This window comes from Astyanax mexicanus, chromosome 13 (genome assembly GCF_023375975.1).
Source record: "Astyanax mexicanus isolate ESR-SI-001 chromosome 13, AstMex3_surface, whole genome shotgun sequence".
Lineage (NCBI taxonomy): Eukaryota > Metazoa > Chordata > Actinopteri > Characiformes > Acestrorhamphidae > Astyanax > Astyanax mexicanus.
Genome location: NC_064420.1, coordinates 26,147,058 through 26,167,085, shown reverse-complemented (window position 1 = coordinate 26,167,085; position 20,028 = coordinate 26,147,058). Strand labels below are relative to the sequence as shown.

Below are 20,028 nucleotides of genomic sequence, written 5' to 3'. Positions count from 1 at the left end.
TCATCAGATCTCATTAGCACTAGTAGATTTTGTAGAGTACCATTTAAGGTTTTTTAAAATTGTAAGTTTTGTAAAACAGTGAAACCACTTGGGTTTCAGAAAGTACCATTTAATTTTGTCCTTATAAAGTATCACTTAAAGTCTATACATTTATTCTAGACTTAAAAAGCATGTGGGTTTAACAAACTACCCCCTAACATTGATCTTGATTTTTTTACGCACCACGTCAGCTTTTTCTAAAGTTGTTCTTGAGTTTTTATGGTACCAGTTGAGTTGTATAAAGTAATAATTACAATCTCAAACGTTATTCTTAAGTTGTGTATAGTACCAGTTGAGTTGCGTAAAGTAATAATTAAGGTATCCAAACTTATTTTTGAGTTTTGTAAAGTACCCATTGAGTTGTGTAAAGTAATAATTAAGGTTTCTAAAGTTATTCTTGAGTTTTGTATTGTACCAGTTGAGTTGTGTAAATTAATAATTAAGGTTTCTAAAGTTGTCCTTGAGTTTTGTACATTACCAGTTGAGTTGCGTAAAGTAATAATTAAGGTATCTAAACTTATTTTTGAGTTTTGTAAAGTACTAGTTGAGTTGTGTAAAGTAATCCTTAAGGTCTCTAAAGTTTTATAAAATACTACTTAAAATTTTAAAGGTTGTTTTGAGTTTTGTAAAATATTATGCGGTTTTACAGAGTAACACTTTTCAAAATTGTTTCTGAGTTTTGTAAAACTTGGGTTTTTATAAAGTACCAATTAATTTTATTATAGTTATCTGTATGTTTTATAAAGAACAACTTAAGGTTTCAGATAACTTTTATAAAATGAATTGATACTTTGAAATGCCTCTTGGGTTTAACAAAGTACCACCGAAGGTCTCTATCACTGTTCTTGATTTTTTAAAGTACCACTTCAGTTTTATAAAGTACCACTTAAGATTTCTAAAGTTGTTCTTGAGTTTTGTAAAACACCACTTGAGTGGTGGTTCTTGAGACGAAGCGTGCACACACTCGCTCACACTTCAGCTGTCAGTCACAGATGATTGACAGCTGGAGCTTTGGGACGGCACTAATCCCTGAATGGAGTGTGTTCCTCCTGCTCGGGTCTAATGAATAATGCTTCTTGTCTTCACACACACTTTCTATTTGCTGGCACACACACTCCCAGCTCCTGACCCCACACACACACACTGACCGGTTCTGATTTATATCATCACTGTCTCTCTTTCTAAGAGTGTTAACCTCTTTGTGACACAATTGTTGTGTGATTACCACTCACTCACTCAGACACACAGAAACACACACACACACACACACACACACACACACACACACACACACACTTCAGCACACACTACTTAAAGGCTGCAGAAGTCATTTAGATGGATTTTGGTGGAGAAGAAGTTCAGCAGACGGTCAGGACCATCATGAAGAGTCAGTCAGAGAAGAATCCTCAGCGCAGGGTGAGTCGATAATACTAATTAGCACTAAACCTGGTCTAAATCTCTGTTCTGATTTTGTTTAAAAACTAAAAAACTGTTTAGACTGTTTAAACTGTGTAAAACTGTTTAAAAACTGTTTAGATTGGCTGAGCACATTATCAGCATCATCATCATCATCATCATCATCATCATCATCATAAACTGACCAGTAGAAATAGCTCAGAATGACTTGTGTTGATCAACATTACACTAAATAACAGTTAGAATGTTTTTTTTCCAGAGATAAAATATTCTGATATCAAAGTAATGTTATTTAATATTAGTGAATGAGAAGTAATATTACATTATCAATTTATTTTGTTCTGCAGTGTATTTACATTTTTTTTTACATCTGTACATGGCTATCAGGGCAATTGTTGAACTAATCTCTGCTCTGATTGGCTCTTATCTGTATCTACTGGGGTATACACTACCGTTCAAAAGTTTGGGGTCACATTGAAACATCCTTATTTCTGAAGGAAAAGCACTGTACTTTTCAATGAAGATAACTTTAAACTAGTCCTAACTTTAAACAAATACACTCTGTACATTGCTAATGTGGTAAATGACTATTCTAGCTGCAAATGTCTGGTTTTGGTGCAATATCTACATAGGTGTATAGAGGCCCATTTCCAGCAACTATCACTCCAGTGTTCTAATGGTACAATGTGTTTGCTAATTGGCTCAGAAGGCTAATTGATGATTAGAAAACCCTTGTGCAATCATGTTCACACACCTGAAAACAGTCTAGCTCATTACAGAAGCTACAAAACTGACCTTCATTTGAGCAGATTGAGTTTCTGGAGCATCACATTTGTGGGGTCAATTAAACGCTCAAAATGGCCAGAAAAAGAGAACTTTCATCTGAAACTCGACAGTCTATTCTTGTTCTTAGAAATGAAGGCTATTCCATGCGAGAAATTGCTAAGAAATTGAAGATTTCCTACAACGGTGTGTACTACTCCCTTCAGAGGACAGCACAAACAGGCTCTAACCAGAGTAGAAAAAGAAGTGGGAGGCCGCGTTGCACAACTAAGCAAGAAGATAAGTACATTAGAGTCTCTAGTTTGAGAAACAGACGCCTCACAGGTCTCCAACTGGCATCTTCATTAAATAGTACCCGCAAAACACCAGTGTCAACATCTACAGTGAAGAGGCGGCTGCGGGATTTTGGGCTTCAGGGCAGAGTGGCAAAGAAAAAGCCATATCTGAGACTGGCTAATAAAAGAAAAAGATTAAGATGGGCAAAAGAACACAGACATTGGACAGAGGAAGACTGGAAAAAAGTGTTCTGGACGGATGAATGCAAGTTTGAGGTGTTTGGATCACAAAGAAGAACGTTTGTGAGACGCAGAACAAATGAAAAGATGCTGGAAGAATGCCTGACGCCATCTGTTAAGCATGGTGGAGGTAATGTGATGGTCTGGGGTTGCTTTGGTGCTGGTAAGGTGTGAGATTTGTACAGGGTAAAAGGGATTCTGAATAAGGAAGGCTATCACTCCATTTTGCAACGCCATGCCATACCCAGTGGACAGCGCCTGATCGGAGCCAATTTCGTCCTACAACAGGACAATGACCCTAAACACACCTCCAAATTGTGCAAGAACTATTTACAGCAGAAGCAGGCAGCTGGTATTCTATTGGTAATGGAGTGGCCAGCGCAGTCACCAGATCTGAACCCCATTGAGCTGTTGTGGGAGCAGCTTGACCGTATGGTACGCCAGAAGTGCCCATCCAACCAATCCAACTTGTGGGAGCTGCTTCTAGAAGCGTGGGGTGCAATTTCTCCAGCTTACCTCAACAAATTAACAGCTAGAATGCCAAAGGTGTGCAATGCTGTAATTGCTGTAAATGGAGGATTCTTTGATGAAAGCAAAGTTTGATGTAAAAACAATGTTATTTCAAATACAAATCATTATTTCTAACCTTGTCAATGTCTTGACTCTATTTTCTATTCATTTCACAACATATGGTGGTGAATAAGTGTGACTTTTCATGGAAAACACAAAATTGTTTGAGTGACCCCAAACTTTTGAACGGTAGTGTACATTTACTACTTCCTCTTTTACTTAACTACATGCAGCTCTGATAAAATAAGAGGCCACTTAAAAAAATATGAGTTTCTTTGATTTTACCAAATTCTCTGGAATATAATCAAGAGGAAGATGGATGATCACAAGCCATCAAACCAAACTGAACCGCTTGAATTTTTGCACTAGTAGTGGCATAAAGTTATCCAAAAGCAGTGTGTAAGACTGGTGGAGGAGAACATGCCAAAATGCCTGACAACTGTGATTAAAAATCAGGGTTATTCCACCAAATATTGATTTCTGAACTCTTAAAACTTTATGAATATAAACTTTTTCTTTTGCATTATTTGGGGTCTGAAAGCTCTGCATCTTTTTTGTTATTTCAGCCATTTCTCATTTCTTTTGTTTTTGTTTTTTTTAGCTGTCGAAGCCATTGCTGGAGCGACGAAGGCGTGCCCGTATTAATGCCTGCCTCGGAGAGCTCCGATCACTCCTGCTTCAGTCACACGCTACACAGGTGAGAGCCAATCAGAGCAGAGATTAGTTCATATACTGATAGCCATATACAGGCTAACACACTCAAAGTAAAAATGTGTACAACTGAAACTGTACTGAAACTGTGCTGTTTTGTTGAGTTTAGGGCTGCCATCCTTCTAAACTTGAGAAGGCCGATATCCTGGAGCTGACCGTCCGCCATCTACGATCCCTGCAGCACACACACTCAGGTCAGTCACCTCAACACACCGACACAACCCTGTTCAGACTGGCATTTTTGGCAAATCTAGATTTTGTCCAGATTAATTTTTTTTTGCAAATCCTTTTTAGACTACATTTGAAAGTGGTTTGTAATTTAGCTTTGGAAAAAAAAGGAGACCACTTAAAAATTATGTGTTTCTTTAATTTTACCAAAATGAAAATATAATCAAGAGGAAGATGGATGATGACAAGCCATCAAACCAAACTGAACTGCTTGGAAAAATTACATACCACCTAAGTTTCTAAATCACTTTCTCTAATTTTGCTATTTATAGGTATATATTTAAGTAAAATTAACATTGTTGTTTTATTCTATAAACCACGGACAACATTTCTCCCAAATTCCAAATACAAATATTGTCATTTAGAGCATTTATTTGCAGAAAATTAGATATGGCAGAAAAAATAACAAAAAGGATGCAGAGCTTTCAGACCTCAAAAATGCAAAGAAAACAAGTTCATATTCATTCAGTTTTAAAAGTTCAGAAATCAATAGTTGGTGGAAAAACCCTTGTTTTTAATCACAGTTTTCATGCATCTTGGCATGTTCTCCTCCACCAGTCTTATACACTGCTTTTGGATAACTTTATGCCACTCCTGGTGCAAACATTCAAGCAGTTTTTAATGGCTTGGTCTGATGGTTTGTGATCATCCAGCTTCCTCTTGATTATATTCCAGAGGTTTTCAATTTTGTAAAATCGAAGAAACTCATCACGTGGTCTCTTATTGTTGGTTTAGTTTTATCTGGACTTGTTTCAACTTAATGAAATGCCTTTATATTTATTTAACATATTTTGGGTAGATTTGATCTTGTGTAGACACATGGAAACTGGTTTAGAGTTAACTGATCTATTGTTGCACTGTTTGAACATGTTGAATAGATTGAACTTCAGGTTTTGATTTATTTGATCTGTTGCTGTTCCAGGTGGAAATGGTGTGTTCAGCGTGGGATACAGTGCGTGTGTCTGTGAAATAAGGCGTTTCCTCTGCGCTGCTCCACAGACTGTGAACAGGCCAGATGCTGGTGGTGCTCTGCTGCAGGGCATCAGTGTGTGTCCGGCACAGACCACTCAGAAACCATCACTGTCCCAGCACACACACCACACACACCAACACCTTCACCTGTCTACCCACCAGGAGAAGACATCCAGCAGCAGCTCCGGCACATACTCCTCCGTGTGGAGACCCTGGTGATGAAGTGGATTGTTGAGTTTGTTTCTGTGTGATGATGCACTTATGACCATTGTAAATATAAATAAGACTTGTAATAAACGATAAATGGGAACTGATATGTTTCTGCTCTCTTTAAAGATCTGTAAATGTCTGCTGCAGGCTGAAACTGGGTGGCTAAAATCTGTGGGGTTAGGTTAAACTGCCATAGGCTGAGTGGGTGGGGCTATGTTGCAACAGCTGTAGACAGAATTACTAAGGTTAAACTGCTGTATGAATGCAGAATGAGTACAGAATACTACTGTAGACTCAGTGGGTGGAGCTAAACTGCTGTAGACAGATTGGGTGGAGCTGAACTGCTGTAGACTTAATGGGTGGAGCTAAACTGCTGTAGACGGAATTGGTGAGGTTAAACTGTGGTAGACAGAATGTGTGGAGCTAAACTGCTGTAGACAGAATGTGTGGAGCTAAACTGCTGTAGACAGAATGTGTGGAGCTAAACTGCTACAGATAGAATGGGTGGAGCTAAACTGCTGTATGAATGCAGAATGAGTACAGAATATTGCTGTAGCTTCAGTGGGTGGAGCTTAACTGCTGTAGACTGAATGTGTGGTGCTGAATTGCTGTAGACAGAATTGGTGGAGCTAAACTGCTGTAGACAGAATGAGTGAAGCTAAACTGTGGTAGACTGAGTGGGTGAGGTAAAAATGTGGTAGACGGAATGGGTGAGGCTAAACTGCTACAGATAGAATGGGTGGAGGTAAACTGCTGTATGAATGCAGAATGAGTACAGAATGAGTGAAGCTTAACTGCTACAGATAGAATGGGTGGAGCTAAACTGCTGTACGAATGCAGAATGAGTACAAAATGACTGACGCTAAACTGCTGTAGACGGAAGGGGTAAGGTTTAAACTGTGATAGACGGAATGGGTGGAGCCAAACTGCTGTAGACGGAATGAGTGAAGCTAAACTGCTGTAGACGGAATGGTTGAGGCTTATCTGCTACAGATAGAATGGGTGGACCTAAACTGCTGTAGACAAAAAGAATGGAGCTAAACTGCTGTAGACTGAATGGGTGGAGCTAAACTGCTGTATGCTGACTGCTGTATTGATTAATCACTGTACAGCATTCTAGCATCAGTATTCTTTTAGGCTGTTTTTTTTTATCACAAAGGGCCCATTTTACCGCTGTACTACACAAGCATACACACACACACACACACACACACACACAGTATGATGGATGGTTTAAGTGTGTGAATGTATCTGTACAGATGCAGTAAGAACAGTCAGTCCAATATCTGAACCCACAGTAATATCGTTTATTCAATTACCTCTAAAGACCTCAATACCCGTAACCCGGCAACCAAGCGGCACCCTGCAGCTCGGCAGCTCACCTTAACACTCTTAAAGAAACACACACTATAAACACACACATCGTTTACAAACAATAAACACACATTAAACTTTATGAATAAACACACTGGAGGTCTCAACGAGAAACCACACACACACACACACACACACACACACACACTGCCTCAGCAGGTGGCCGCTCTAGAGCTGGCAGGTCTCTGTGATTGAGACCTGAGTCACACACACAAGACACAAACACAAAGTCTGTCTATCTGACAGACAGACTGACACTAATGGGCGTCCTGGGGGCTCAGTTCCTGGAGAGCTCCATGCTGAAGCCAATTTCTTCCCAGAATCCACTCAGTCTATGAAAGACACACACACACACACATAAATCACAGCAGTTAGTAGTGTGTGCTGGATCGAAAAGCAACCGGGACCTATGGCCCAGTTCCAAAAGCCAGGTTAGAACCGTGCGAGCTCTATACCACCACTCTGCGGGCGGCCCAGGCTGGAGTCAAAGATTTGAGCCCTGTGGTGCAGCTCTGCAGTGGAGCTCAAGTGACAGATGTGCTGGAGAGGGAGCTGTGAGCCCTGTGGTGCAGCTCCACAGTGAGGCATGCAGCTCCACTGACAGCAGTGAGCCCTGCAGTGCAGGCCAGGCTCAGAAGTGTGTGCTGGAAAGGGAGGGATGGGCTCTGTGGCGCAGCTCTGTGGCAGGGCCTGGTGGTAGGTGAAGCATGCTGCGGACGTTGGCGCGATAACGTGCGGACAGGAAGTTGTAGAGCAGCGGGTTGATGGCTGCGCTCAGGTAGAAGAGCACGAAGGAGACAAGGTTCAGATACTGACTGATGTAATACAGACCGGCTCCGGGCTCGGGGGTCAGGGAGAACAGAGTCCGGCCCACGTGGAACGGCAACCAACACAACACAAATACCAACACTATCACCACTGCAGAGAGAGAGAAAAAGAGAAAGAGAGAGAGAGAGAGAATAAAGGATTTAGGAATGTATATTGGTGCCTTTGTACATTTTCAGCAAAAAGAACTACAGTTTATATAGCCCTAAAACCATGTTTTTATAAAGCACTGAAAATGGTCCACATATCAGTCCTTTATGTTTTGATGGCTAAGCTGTTTCTGTCTGTAGAGTAGTTGCTATGCTGTTAACTTTTGGTTAAATACTAAAAGTCCAAAATATTTTGGCTAAATATTTGAATGCTAATACTTTTGTCTGATAAAGCAGTGTCCAAAAAACTTTTGGCTCAATACTAAAGTCCAAAAAACTATTGACTAAATGCTAATAGTCCAAAACCCTTTGGGTAATCGTTGGCTGACAGAGCAGCGTCCAAATCTAATGCTAATACTCTTTTTCTAATATAGCAGTGTTCAAAAACTTTACGCTAACATGGTGACATACTAATTCTTTGGCTAATAGAGAAGTGTCCAAAATGTTTTGACTAAATGGTGGAATACGAATACTGCTGGCTAATAGAGCATTGACAAAAACATCTGGTTTTATATCAGTGTGAAAGCCTTTGCCCAATAGCTGGTTTATCCAGCAGCTCCTCCATATACACACAGTACTGGAGAGCAATACACAAAGTTAAGAAGATTGAAGAAAACAGTAAGTTGCTTTTTACAAGTAATCTTAATAATAATAATTAATAAAAACATATTTTTAGAATACTTTTCATACATTAAAATGAAGTTAAAGTGCTTTACATAAACAGATATGTGAACAAAACATCAGCAAAATTAAGAAAATTAACACAAGAAGCAAGTATTAGAAAAACTTGTAATTATGATGTAATTAAAGGCCAATGTAAAAAGAACTGTACATAAATAACTTTTTCTTTAAAAGCAGTAACAGAAGGTGCCTGACAAATATTTATTGGTAACGTGTTCCAAATTTTTGCCGCATAAAAACAAAAAGTTGCTTCTCCACTATTTTTAAGCTTCATGCGGGAGATCTGGAGGAGGCCATCAGTAGATGATTTTTGGAGTGTATTCAGTCAGCAGTTCAGAACTTTATTTAAGTGCTAAACCATGTATTGATTTTTAGACTTATAATAAAACCTTAAAATCAATTCTAAAAAAAACTAGAATGGGTTTGATATGGCCTATTTTTTTTTAGTATGTGTCAATATTCTTGCTGCTGCATTTTGCAACAGTTTGTTTACAGTTTGTTTTCAGCAGATTTAGGAAGTGGATCAGACACAGCAGTGCTGCTGGAGTTTTTAAACACTGTGTACAGCCCCCTCTCCACTCTATCTAGCTGTTCCATCTTATAAATATGAAGTCAGGGACAGAAGTTCATCTGTGTTGCTGGAGGATAGCCTGTTGACTATTCTCAGTCCAGCAGCGACACTGAGGTGTTTAAAAACTCCAGCAGCACTGCCGTTTCTGATCCACTCATACCAGAACAACACAGAATAACCCACCCTTCAAAAACAAATTTAAGGACAGTGAACTCAAACATACAGAGAGGGTGAAGGGGGTATACTATTCATGCCGCACAGATGCTTACCCATCATCCTGAGGGTCTGTCGATGTGTGTTGTCACGGTGGGCATGAGCACGCTGGCGCAGGGTACGGGCGATCAGGCCGTACAGGAGGGTGAGCAGAGCGAGAGGGATGATGAAGTACAGGTTGTAGAGCCACAGCATGGCGGTCATCAGCCCTGAGCTCTGGGCGAATTGCGTACTGCGACACTCTGCGTCCCCGCCCCCCACACGCTCCACGCCCACCAGGGCCATTACAGGGGCAGAGCTCAGCACGGCCACGCCCCAGAGTCCGCCAATCAGTGCGCGGACACGTCCACGCGTCACCAGGAGGCGGGCCCTGAGGGGGAAGCACACGGCCAGGTAACGCTCCGCCCCCAGAGCAGTCATATGCAGGATGGATGAGAATGTGCAGCACTCGCTTACAAACTGCGAAAGCTTACAAACCGCGTCACCTAGCAACCAGGGGCGGTACCACCACAACTACGGGGGACAGAAACAAAAATCGACAAATGAATATTATACAGAATTTACAGTAGATAGTAGCTAAAAATTTGCTAAATACAGCTTTGAAAAAAAATAAGAGACCACTTAAAAATTATGATCATTCTTTGATTTTACCAAATTGAAAACCTCTGGAATATAATCACTATAAAGAGGAAGATGGATGATCACAAGCCATCAAACTAACTGCTTGAATTTTTGCATCAGGAGTGGCATAATGTTCTCCAAAAGCAGTGTGTAAGACTGGTGGAGGAGAACATGCCAAGATGCATAAAAAAAAACTATGATTAATTAATCTCTGCAACTTTTTTTGTTATTTCAGCCATTTCTCATATTCTGCAAATAAATGCTCTAATTGACAATATTTCTATCTAGAATTTGGGAGAAATTTTGTTTGTAGTTTATAGAATAAAACAACAATGTTCATTTTACTCAAACATATATCTATAAATAGTGAAATGTTTTTTTTCCCGAAACTAAAGTTGTCTCTTAATTTTGTCCAGAGCTGTATATTAAATCAACAGGTAAGTAATGTGTAAAAGTCTTAGCAAAATAAATAGTTAAACAAACAGGTTAATGAACTAAGCAGTACTAAGCAGGTAAATAATCACGTAACAGGTACCTTGTACAGGTCGAGGGGCATCAATGCCAGCATGAGGATGTCGGAAACAGCCATGCTGCTCAGGTACAGGTAGGTGGTGCTTCTCATCTGGGGGCGGAGCCACACCACAAGGATGGTGAGAATATTTCCCAGCAGTCCCAGCAGCAACAGTGGCACGCAAAGTGCCGTAACGACAGCCAGTTCAGTACGACTGAAGAGCAGCTGATCCGTCCATATAGAACCGTTCTCACACTCATCACACCATCCGGACCCAGAACCCTCCATTACACACATTTACACACTCACACCTTTACACTCTTAAATACCCCCACACACATCCAATAAACACAACTAATCCTGAAGAGAGATGGTCCAGACGTCCAAACCCAAAGAAAGATAGATGTGGACTGAAGAGCTGGGCAAAAGAGAGAGAAAGAAAGAGAGAGAGATAAGAGACAGACAGAAAAAAGAGACAGAGAGAAATGAGACAGAAAGAAAAAAGAACCGAGAGAAATTAATGAGAGAGACAAGAGAAAAAAAGAGAGATAAATGATAAAGAGAGAGAGAGAGAGATAAGAGACAGCAAGAAGAGAGAGACACAAAGAGAGAAAGGAGTTCTTCTCGTCCGTCACATTGAATGACTGAAGTAAATCCAGTGATTATAAATCCGACAGTCCAGAGCGTGAAGTAGCATCCTGATCACACATCCCTTCTGCTTCCTTGCTCCCTCTCTCTCTTTCTCTCTACATCCCCCTATGTGTGTGTGTAACAGCCGTAGGCTCCCCACAACCAACACCACTGCTCATTCAGACTTAACTGGTTTTACTGGGTCTACTGGGAGCAACAACCGACCCCAGTGCAGTGAAGGAAATGCTTAATGATGCCATCACTGGTAACTGTCCTGACAGCAGAGCTATAGTGGAGAATAACAAACACTGGAGTTAAACTGTAACCAATCTGATCTCAGTACACACAGTGAACACAACTAAAATATGGATGTGGTTTAGAACCCTGTGTGTCCTTTAGTCTATAAACATAAATAATAACTTAAACTGCACAGAGCTGACCATAATTAGTGTAATCGAAACCAATTTCACCTCAGCACAGTATGTATATCAGTCCACTACAGTTTAAAAGTGGAACTACAAAGCAGAATGTTATGAGAAAGATAATGTAGTTCAATATGAAATATAAAATCAGCCACTGCCTCTACTCAAATAGTGTTCTTAGAGGTAATCTCAGCAACACAGCTCTGATACATCAATTAACAGATGCCTGTGCTGACCAACATCACCCTGGGTGTAATTAATGTGAAGATAGAGCATCATCTACCCACCCAGAGAGAGCAAGGCCAACTGTGCTCTCTCTGACTCTGGCTGCTGATGACAAGCAGGATGATTCAAGATTCGAGCCCCCCACAAAGTTAAAATTATGAATTAAATGTGTAAATGAGATGCTGACTTACTTAAGCAACAATACACAAGAGGGAGTGCCTTAACATGTAATATTGGACAAAACCTTAAGTGTATTATTGTGATTATACCACAGTTCCCTTATTGCTGTTTATTGAAAGATTTTGAGTCAAAGTGGAGAAGAAAATATGATCTGTTTGGTTATAAACATTCTTCGAGTTAAAATAGTTCTATTGCTGCTCTGTTTGGCTTGTAAGCGCTGCATCGTTGCTAGGTTACCTGTATGTGGCGGATTAATACGGTGGTTACAGTGCATTACGGACTGATAACGGCACTTACAGAGCGCCTCTCAGCCAATCACATTGCAGGGTCGGAACTAACTGTGGTATAATAAACAGTAAAATTGTTTAGGTTGTTGAATCTGAGCAACACACACTAAAACACCACCAACACATTGGTTTGTTTACATGCACTTTATAATCCAATTACTGAAAAACATAAGAAAACATAAGCTTGTCATTAATCCATTGAACACAAAGGCAAAACTCTGAATTTAGTAATCAGGCATTAATCCTTTTTTTTTTTTTTTTTTTTTTTTTTTTTTGAAACTCAGAAGAATAAGATCATATGATCTAAACATAGTGTAAGACCCACACAGGAAATTTGGCAGTGTTAAATCAACACTGTTAGTGTTAAACTTTACACTCTCAGTGTTAATATAACACTAACAGTGTTGATTTAACACTGCCAAATTTCCTGTGCAGCAAGCGGATTTGCAGCTAGAAGATAAAGATTATTTAAAGTCCTTAGTTTCAATGTTATTCTGAAAGTGTGAAAGTTTTTTTTCCCCCACCCATCTTGTGGGTGCCGTGTTAAACACTGCTCGCCTATTTCTGATACACAGTGAACACAGTCTGTTTTCACACGTGCACAAACTGAGAAATATGAAAGTCAGCCAGTTAAGAGTATACAGCTCTGGGAAAAAAGATGAGTTTATTTGATTTTACCAAATTAAAAACCTCTAGAATATAATCAAGAGAAAGATGGATGATCACAAGCCATCAAACCAAACTAAACTGCTTGAATATTTGCACCAGTAGTGGCATAAAGTTATCCAAAAGCAGTGTGTAGAAATGGTGGGCAAGAACAAGTTGCCAAGATGCATGAAAACTATGGTTAAAACCAGGGTTAATCTACCAAATATTGATTTCAGAACTCTTTTGAACTTTATGAATATGAACTTGTTTTCTTTGCATTATTTGAGGTCTGAAAGCTCTACATCTTTTTTTATTTTAGCCATTTCTCATTTTCTGCAAATAAATGCTCTAAATTACAATATCGTTATTTAGAATTTGGTAGAAATGTTGTCTGTAGCTTATAGAATAAAACAACAATGTTCATTTTACTCAAACATATATATAAATAGCAAAATCAGAGAAACTGATTCAGAAACTGAAGTGGTCTCTTAATTTTTATTTCGAGGGCTGTATATGAACTAAGAAAAATGATTATTATGATAAAACCCAACTCTCTTTATCAGATTCATAGACCTGATCTATGGTGGAGCTGTGGGATCCTGAATATTGACGAACAGGGTGGAAAAAGGATAATAATAATAATAAAGTATGCAGAGAAACAGATACAGGACTACAGTCTGTAAATAATACACTAAAAGAGGTGCTGATAAAATGGACCACAATATTCTAAATATGAATAGCACTGTTTAAACACTTACTAAGATGAAAGGTTCTACTGAGAAACATCTAAAAGTGATTTTAAAGACTGCTTTATAGTACTTGTTAGCCAATCAAATGTTTATGCACACACACACACACACACGCACACACACACAGTCAGTGAGCATCACGTCCTGTAACTGATCGACTTGAGTGAATCAGCAGAGGAAGTGTCCCTAACACACGTTCCCTGCTCACTGTGTGTTCGTGTGTGTGTGCGCACAATGAAGAGAGAAAACCTTCAAATATTAAATATAGCACATTTATTAATTATTCAAACTACTGTACATTTAGATAAAACACAAACACACACATTAATATTGCTCACAGTTTGTGCAGGTTTACTTGTGGACCTTCATCATCATCATCATCATTTTCATCTTCAATATCATCAACACTGTCTCTAATAGAGATGATAGATAATAACGTGAGTTTAAACACTAACCATGTTTCTGTCCATTGACCTACACAGGAAGTGATGCAAATAAGGTCATGCCTCCCACTGTCTGTGCCGCTGATGGAGGTGAAAAGTTGTGTGGGCAGGACGGGGTTCAGGTCGAAGGCGGGGCAGGGGGATTTGGTCGCCTGGCAACAGTGGCATCTCTCTAAAGAGTAGCTGTGGACTGTAGAAGGTCAGCAGGTCAGGACCCTCTGCTGAACGAGGACGGGACTGCAGCACAAGGACAATAAAAAAATATTATTAAAATGCTGCCAATCAATTTATCAAAACATCAAAAACATAAATAAAACTATATATACAGCTCTGGAAATAATTAAGAGACCACTTCAGTTTCTGAATCAGTTTCTCTGATTTTGCTATTTACAAGTATATGTTTGAGTCAACATATTAGGGACAACATTTCTCTCAAACTCCAAATACAAATATTGTCATTTAGAGCGTTTATTTGCAGAAAATAAGAAATGGCTGAAATAACAAAAAAGATGCAGAGCTGTCAGACCACAAATAATGCAAAAAAAGAACAAGTTCATATTCATGAAGTTTTAAGAGTTCAGAAATCAATATTTGGTGGACTAACGCTGTTTTTTGATCACATTTTTCATGTATCTTGGCATGTTCTCCTCCACCAGTCTTACACACTGCTTTTGGATAACTTTATGCCACTCCTGGAGCAAAACATTCAAGCAGTTCAGCTTGGTTTGACAGCTTGTGATCATATTTACCTCTTGATTTTTTTTCAGAGGTTTTCAACTTCAATAATTCAAAGAAACACATCATTTTTAAGTGGTCTCTTATTTTTGTCCAGCTGTATATTTAAAACTCAGAAGATGCAGGTTTATTAGTGGTTTTAAAAATTAAATTAATTAGCTATATTTGTATTATAGTCATGGCAGGGAACTTTAAATTGAAGACAAAAATAAAACAAAAATAAAAATTTATTTGTTAAAATGTTAAACAGTGAATTAAACAAATCTTATTTATTCACACCTTAAAGCTGGCTGTGGGCAGGGCTAGCGATGGCCTATCCTGCAGCACCTGATTGATGATCTCGTCGTGTGATAGACTGACGCTGACCAACCCCTGATACAGGTTCTGAGAGCGTGGAAAATTCAATGCTACATAAAGAGACAGATTACCATATGCAATATTAGGAGATGAGTTTAAACTGAACCCTACCTCACACTGTACACGCTACATATTATAGAGCAGAGGTGAAGTAATGACCTTTGACCTTTACCTTCTGATGCTCTGGCCCTTATGTATTCCTGAGTGAGCGTTGAGCGCTGCAGCTTTTCCCGCACAGCCTCATTAGGGTCAAACTCTGCCTCCTCCAGTTTCTGTATCTCTGCCTTTAGAGCCAGAGTGGTGTTAAGCTCCGCCCCTTCGTCTAGCTGTCCGTCAGTCTGAGCTGAAACATAGGGCTGGAACTGGCCACACCCACCATCTGTTTGTGAACCTGAAACATATATTCAAATATATGTTCTCATGAGCAGACAGATACACACATATACACAGAGATACACAAGGACAAGCGCACACACACAAACAGGGCTGTTTTCCCCTCTCACCCTCTTTTCTCTTGCTGTGAGGTTTCCCGGGAGCTGACTGGTTGCTGCAGGGTTGTGGAGTTGCCTTGGTGATGGGAAGTGTTCCCAATGAGCGTGCTTCACAGGGGGCCGAGGGTTTGGTACGGGACTCTGGGTTCACATCAAAGCGCACCTGTACAAGTACACATATTCTTCCTTATCGTAATCATCATACTCATCACTTAGGTCTGAAAAATAAAGGTCTAAAATTATTTAAAATATATATATATTATTATATATGTTCTGCATACTGTTGTTTGTTTTTGCTATAATCCTTAAATTTCAATATTCAATATTCAATAATAATCATGTACTAAACACTATGTATTTACAGTGGTGCTTAAAAGTTTGTGTACAAATGGAGGACATTCAAGACCATTGTTACAAAGATGACTCCAACAGAAAGGGATGTAATCATCGGCGAGGTCACAAAGGACCCCAGGGTAAACTCTAAGCAACTGAAGGCCTCTCTCACACTGGCTAATGTCAATGTTCATAAGTCCACCATCAAGAGAACACTGAACATCAATGATGTTCATGGCAGGGTTCCATGCAGAAAGCCACTGCTCTCCAAAAAGAACATTGGTGCTCATCTGCAGTTCACTACAGATAACATGGACAATCCTAAAGGCTATTGGAAGAATGTTTTGGAAAAGGAAAACACTGCATTCCCACATAAGGACCTTAACCCATCTGTGAAACATGGAGGTGGTAGTATCACGGCTTGGGCCTGTTTTTCTGCATCTGGGCCAACACTGCTTGACTTCATTGATGAAACAATAAATTCAGAATTATATCATTATATAAGACATTTTAAAGGAAAATGTCAGGACATCTGTCCAAGAACTGAATCTCAAGAGAAGGTGAATGATTCATAAATAATAAAGTTAATGTTTTGGAATGGCCAAGTCAAAGTCCTTAATCAAATGGAAATGAGTTGAAGCTGTTCTGTACAGATTCTGAAAGCAAAGCGTCACCGTCCTATAAAAAACACTTATCTCAGTTTTTGTCTGTTTTTAGTTTACTACATAATTTGAACAGACAAGCTGTCTTTTATTCTGTGCCAAGATTTATTGATAAATGGACCAATAGAAACTCTTCAAAATTACCTGAAATAAACTCTTTTTACATTGATTTCCATTGAAAGTTTACAAGGTTTTTTTCTCTCTTCTGTAAAGCTGCTGTTTTGGAGATAAGTGTTTTTCATTGGACAGCGACGAAAGGTTCACATACTTCTGCCACTCACAGATATGTAGTACTGGAACATTTGTATATATTTCAACAAATGAATGGCCAAGTACATTATTTTTGTCTCATTTGTTTAAATTGGTTCTCTATCTACTTTTAGGACTTCTGTGAAAATCGGATGAGGTAACACTTATGCAGAAATATTGAAAATTAAAAAAAAAATAAAATAAAATCATAAACTTTCAAACACCACTGTATGAGTTTCTCCTGGTGGTAGTTCTTGTGAGCTGTTAGCATCCCCTTATAATAACAATAACAATACAATGTTTGTCAACATTTAAGTAATGCCCCAAATCATTACTCTGTTTATTACCAGCTTGCCAAAGCCCACAAAAATAGACTGTTTATTAATATCTATGACTAAGGGTTTCTGTGCTGTTTATATGTTAATGTGACATCAGACTGGGATAGCATATTAAGCACCCCTTGTTCAGTTTTCCTAATGTTTGTATGAAAGCTAATATAACTTCATAAACCATAAAGCCACTGTGAATGTGTATTTCTGACCTGTCGTGGTCGTGTGTGTTTGCCTTTTTTCTTCAGAGCTCCGGCTAAAGCTGCAGGCCGTTCTGGGCTGAGTGTGACGGACAGGTCGAGCTCTGGGCACTGGATTGGAAGGTGGGCAGGGCTTAAAGGAAGAGGGGGCTGCATTGTGTGCATCATCGTCTTACCAAACACTACTGCACTTTCCATGCTGATCACCTGCTGCACACAAATCCAGACTGCCCCTCACCTAAGAGAGTAAAACAACACACACGCACACACAGGCACACGCACACAAAGTCTTAGCTCCTAGTTTCAAGAGGGGACAGAAGGTCACGGCAGGTTCAGGGTTCATATATGGTCACAGTTGTAGGGAAAAAAAAAATATTTTATTATAAAGGGTTTTTCAAATTGCAGAATCCCTTTTGGTTGATTATAGAACCTTAGGAAGTTGGTTCTTAACAGCTTTTTTATTAAACAGCTTTAAAATATCCTGACAATATAACTGACCTAAAGCATACTACAGAAGAGCTATTAGGCCAACATACTGTATCAATAGCACACTGAAGGGTAAGGCAGAGAGCAATTGCCCCCCTTTTGTGCTCCCATGGTTAAAAAAAAACAGCATTCCTAAATTACCCCCTAAAATTGGCAAAAACGAGACAGAGGACCATACTGGCTGCCCTTTTTATGGAAACACTGATTTAGTGCTTGCTAGGTTAGGCAACACTGGCTGCACTACTTTAAAAATCTATTATTTAAACTAATTTTTAATACTATTAGTTTTAAAGTTACAATATTATAACCATGGTGTCTGTTCTCTAAAGTTTGAATACACTCTCTTTGTAAATGAATATTGAAATCATCTAGACTATAAAGGAACATATAAGGAACCGTGTAGTAACTTTAAAGTGTTAAACAAACCAAAATACCCTGTGAAGCATTTAGGTGCTCTTATCTGCGGTGCTGTTAACTTGTGGTTTCTGATAAACTTATCCTGTGCAACAGAGAGAACTTTTGGTCTTTCTTTCCTGGGGCGGTCCTGATGAAAGCCAGTTTCATTGTAACATTTTAATGGCATTTGCGACTGAACTTGAACTTTCAGTTCTTGAAATGTTTCGGATTGACTGACCTTCATTTCTTAATGTAATTTATTTTCTTTAATTAGTTGAGTAGTTTTTGCCATACTATGAATTAGGACATTACTTAAATATGGCTATTCACTATATACCAACTCTACCTCTTCACAACTCAACTAATGATCTCAAACACATTATATTAAGAGGCAAGAAATTCAGGTAATTAACTCTTGATAAGTTCAGCACAGGTGTTAACTGACTCTACCTCATAAAGCTGACTGAGAAAATCCAGCCAAGATATGCAAAGCTGTCTCTATCTTAGCAAGAGGTGCTACTTTGAAGAATCTTAAATATAAAACGTATTCGTAATTACTTAATAATTACATTTCTTTTCGTATTTTAAATGACTTTAGTTTTACTTTACAAAATATCCGCCACTGTACTGTGGCACAGCTTAGTTAGCTAGATGTTTGTTTGTACAATCAAGCACAGATTCATTTTAGTTTTAACTGTTTTAACCTCAATATGTATGCTTTAGAAAATCGTTTAAATCTCTTTGTAGCCAAATTATACACTAACATTACTGAAAAGCCGAGACTGGCCTCGTATTTGAATTTTCCGTTCCGCCTTAAACGCTGCAGTTGTTAACGTTAGTCTGGAGCACGCGCGGCGCCCGGATGTCACTCACTGCTACAGCACTATTTAAGGTGGAACGGACATTTGAACAACACGCCGACTTCAGCCTCGTAGAGCTAAATTACACTTACCGATAAACTTTTCCCGGCCTTTTAAGCGCCGTCATGAGGTGAAGTGTCCGTAAAGACTCCTGTTTTCCGATTTTACACGTTTTTGTGAGTTTATTCTTCATAAACCCCAGTTTAAAACTCCCTCCAACGGAACAACAAACACTTCCGTAAACAAACGTAAGACTCAACGCATGCGCACACAGCGCCGCCCAGTGGAGGAGGGCGGGACTGTCCTACTGTTTGTCTGCACTCTGTCTCTGTGTCTGTCTTTCGAGACCTATTGCCTAATTAATTTAACCGAACTGTAACAGAGTTCCTCTGTACTGTTAAAGGGAAATTTCAGTAAATTTACTAAATGTTCTTTTGAAGTTTAGAGTGGCAGTTAAAAATTAAATTAAATTTATATATATATATATATATATATATATATATATATATATTACAAAAATATGTATGTATACAAAACACGTAGTACTGCTCTATGAACAGCTTTAATCTAGGAATATATGTAATATTTATGTATATCAAACTATACAAACTTTACCGCCTGTGGTGGTCATGGCCCAGAGGAGCTGAAAGTTAAAAAGTTTTTTGTCCTCCACAATCCCAAACACAAAAAAAAAAACTTTTGACTGGTACTGTATATATGTAAGGATACAGGTATATATACAGGGGTTGGACAATGGAACTGAAACACCTGGTTCTAGACCACAATAATTTATTGTCTCGACGGACAGTTCTGGTGGAAACAGGAGAGTTGAGGTGAACATTGAATTCTGCCATGATTTAGGCAGCCGAGTTTTTTTTATTTTTTGGATACAATCCGGTTTAGCACCCAAACATCCCTTTCAGACAGTTTTCTCTTGCGTCCACAGTTAATCCTGTT

General features: G+C 39.0%; 3 protein-coding genes across 4 annotated transcripts; 1 reads left to right on the top strand and 2 right to left on the bottom strand.

Moving 5' to 3' along the window:
* Nucleotides 1-449: 449 nt before the first annotated feature.
* Nucleotides 450-5,544, top strand: LOC111194137 (transcription factor HES-4-B). The gene is made up of 4 exons (XM_022677532.2): nucleotides 450-1,455; nucleotides 3,925-4,020; nucleotides 4,144-4,228; nucleotides 5,185-5,544. The coding sequence occupies exons 1-4, from the start codon at nucleotides 1,375-1,377 to the stop codon at nucleotides 5,451-5,453; spliced, it is 531 nt and encodes a 176-aa protein (XP_022533253.1). The 5' UTR covers nucleotides 450-1,374; the 3' UTR covers nucleotides 5,454-5,544.
* A 566-nt stretch (nucleotides 5,545-6,110) lies between these two features.
* LOC103034504 (growth hormone secretagogue receptor type 1) lies at nucleotides 6,111-14,067 on the bottom strand. Its single transcript, XM_007234115.4, has 4 exons — nucleotides 13,986-14,067; nucleotides 10,414-10,500; nucleotides 9,314-9,770; nucleotides 6,111-7,736 (listed from the first exon to the last, which is right to left on the bottom strand). The coding sequence occupies exons 1-4, from the start codon at nucleotides 13,998-14,000 to the stop codon at nucleotides 7,450-7,452; spliced, it is 846 nt and encodes a 281-aa protein (XP_007234177.2). The 5' UTR covers nucleotides 14,001-14,067; the 3' UTR covers nucleotides 6,111-7,449.
* Nucleotides 13,789-19,352, bottom strand: ppp1r35 (protein phosphatase 1, regulatory subunit 35). Of its 2 annotated transcripts, none has more exons than XM_007234116.4 (6): nucleotides 19,164-19,352; nucleotides 17,342-17,567; nucleotides 15,569-15,719; nucleotides 15,238-15,456; nucleotides 14,988-15,115; nucleotides 13,789-14,210 (listed from the first exon to the last, which is right to left on the bottom strand). In XM_007234116.4, exons 2-6 carry the CDS (start codon nucleotides 17,525-17,527, stop codon nucleotides 14,031-14,033), a joined length of 864 nt encoding a protein of 287 aa, XP_007234178.1. In that variant the 5' UTR covers nucleotides 17,528-17,567; nucleotides 19,164-19,352; the 3' UTR covers nucleotides 13,789-14,030. The 2 variants fall into 2 exon arrangements, with proteins under 2 accessions (XP_007234178.1, XP_022533252.1); XM_022677531.2 differs by lacking the exon at nucleotides 19,164-19,352 and adding an exon at nucleotides 18,976-19,054.
* Nucleotides 19,353-20,028: the final 676 nt, after the last annotated feature.

Bases quoted from the DNA above. Each gene is read 5' to 3' on its own strand.
- LOC111194137 (XM_022677532.2), top strand. From the start codon at position 1,375: ATGGATTTTGGTGGAGAAGAAGTTCAGCAGACGGTCAGGACCATCATG. The intron at 1,456-3,924 runs GTGAGTCGATAA...TGTTTTTTTTAG, and splicing joins AGAAGAATCCTCAGCGCAGG to CTGTCGAAGCCATTGCTGGA. The intron at 4,229-5,184 runs GTCAGTCACCTC...TTGCTGTTCCAG, and splicing joins CCTGCAGCACACACACTCAG to GTGGAAATGGTGTGTTCAGC.
- LOC103034504 (XM_007234115.4), bottom strand. The intron at 9,771-10,413 runs GTACCTGTTACG...TGTCCCCCGTAG, and splicing joins TGCCCCTCGACCTGTACAAG to TTGTGGTGGTACCGCCCCTG. The intron at 7,737-9,313 runs GTAAGCATCTGT...CTCTCTCTGCAG, and splicing joins ACAGACCCTCAGGATGATGG to TGGTGATAGTGTTGGTATTT.
- ppp1r35 (XM_007234116.4), bottom strand. From the start codon at position 17,527: ATGGAAAGTGCAGTAGTGTTTGGTAAGACGATGATGCACACAATGCAG. The intron at 15,720-17,341 runs GTCAGAAATACA...GTACTTGTACAG, and splicing joins AACACACACGACCACGACAG to GTGCGCTTTGATGTGAACCC. The intron at 15,116-15,237 runs GTAAAGGTCAAA...CTCTTTATGTAG, and splicing joins AAGGGCCAGAGCATCAGAAG to CATTGAATTTTCCACGCTCT.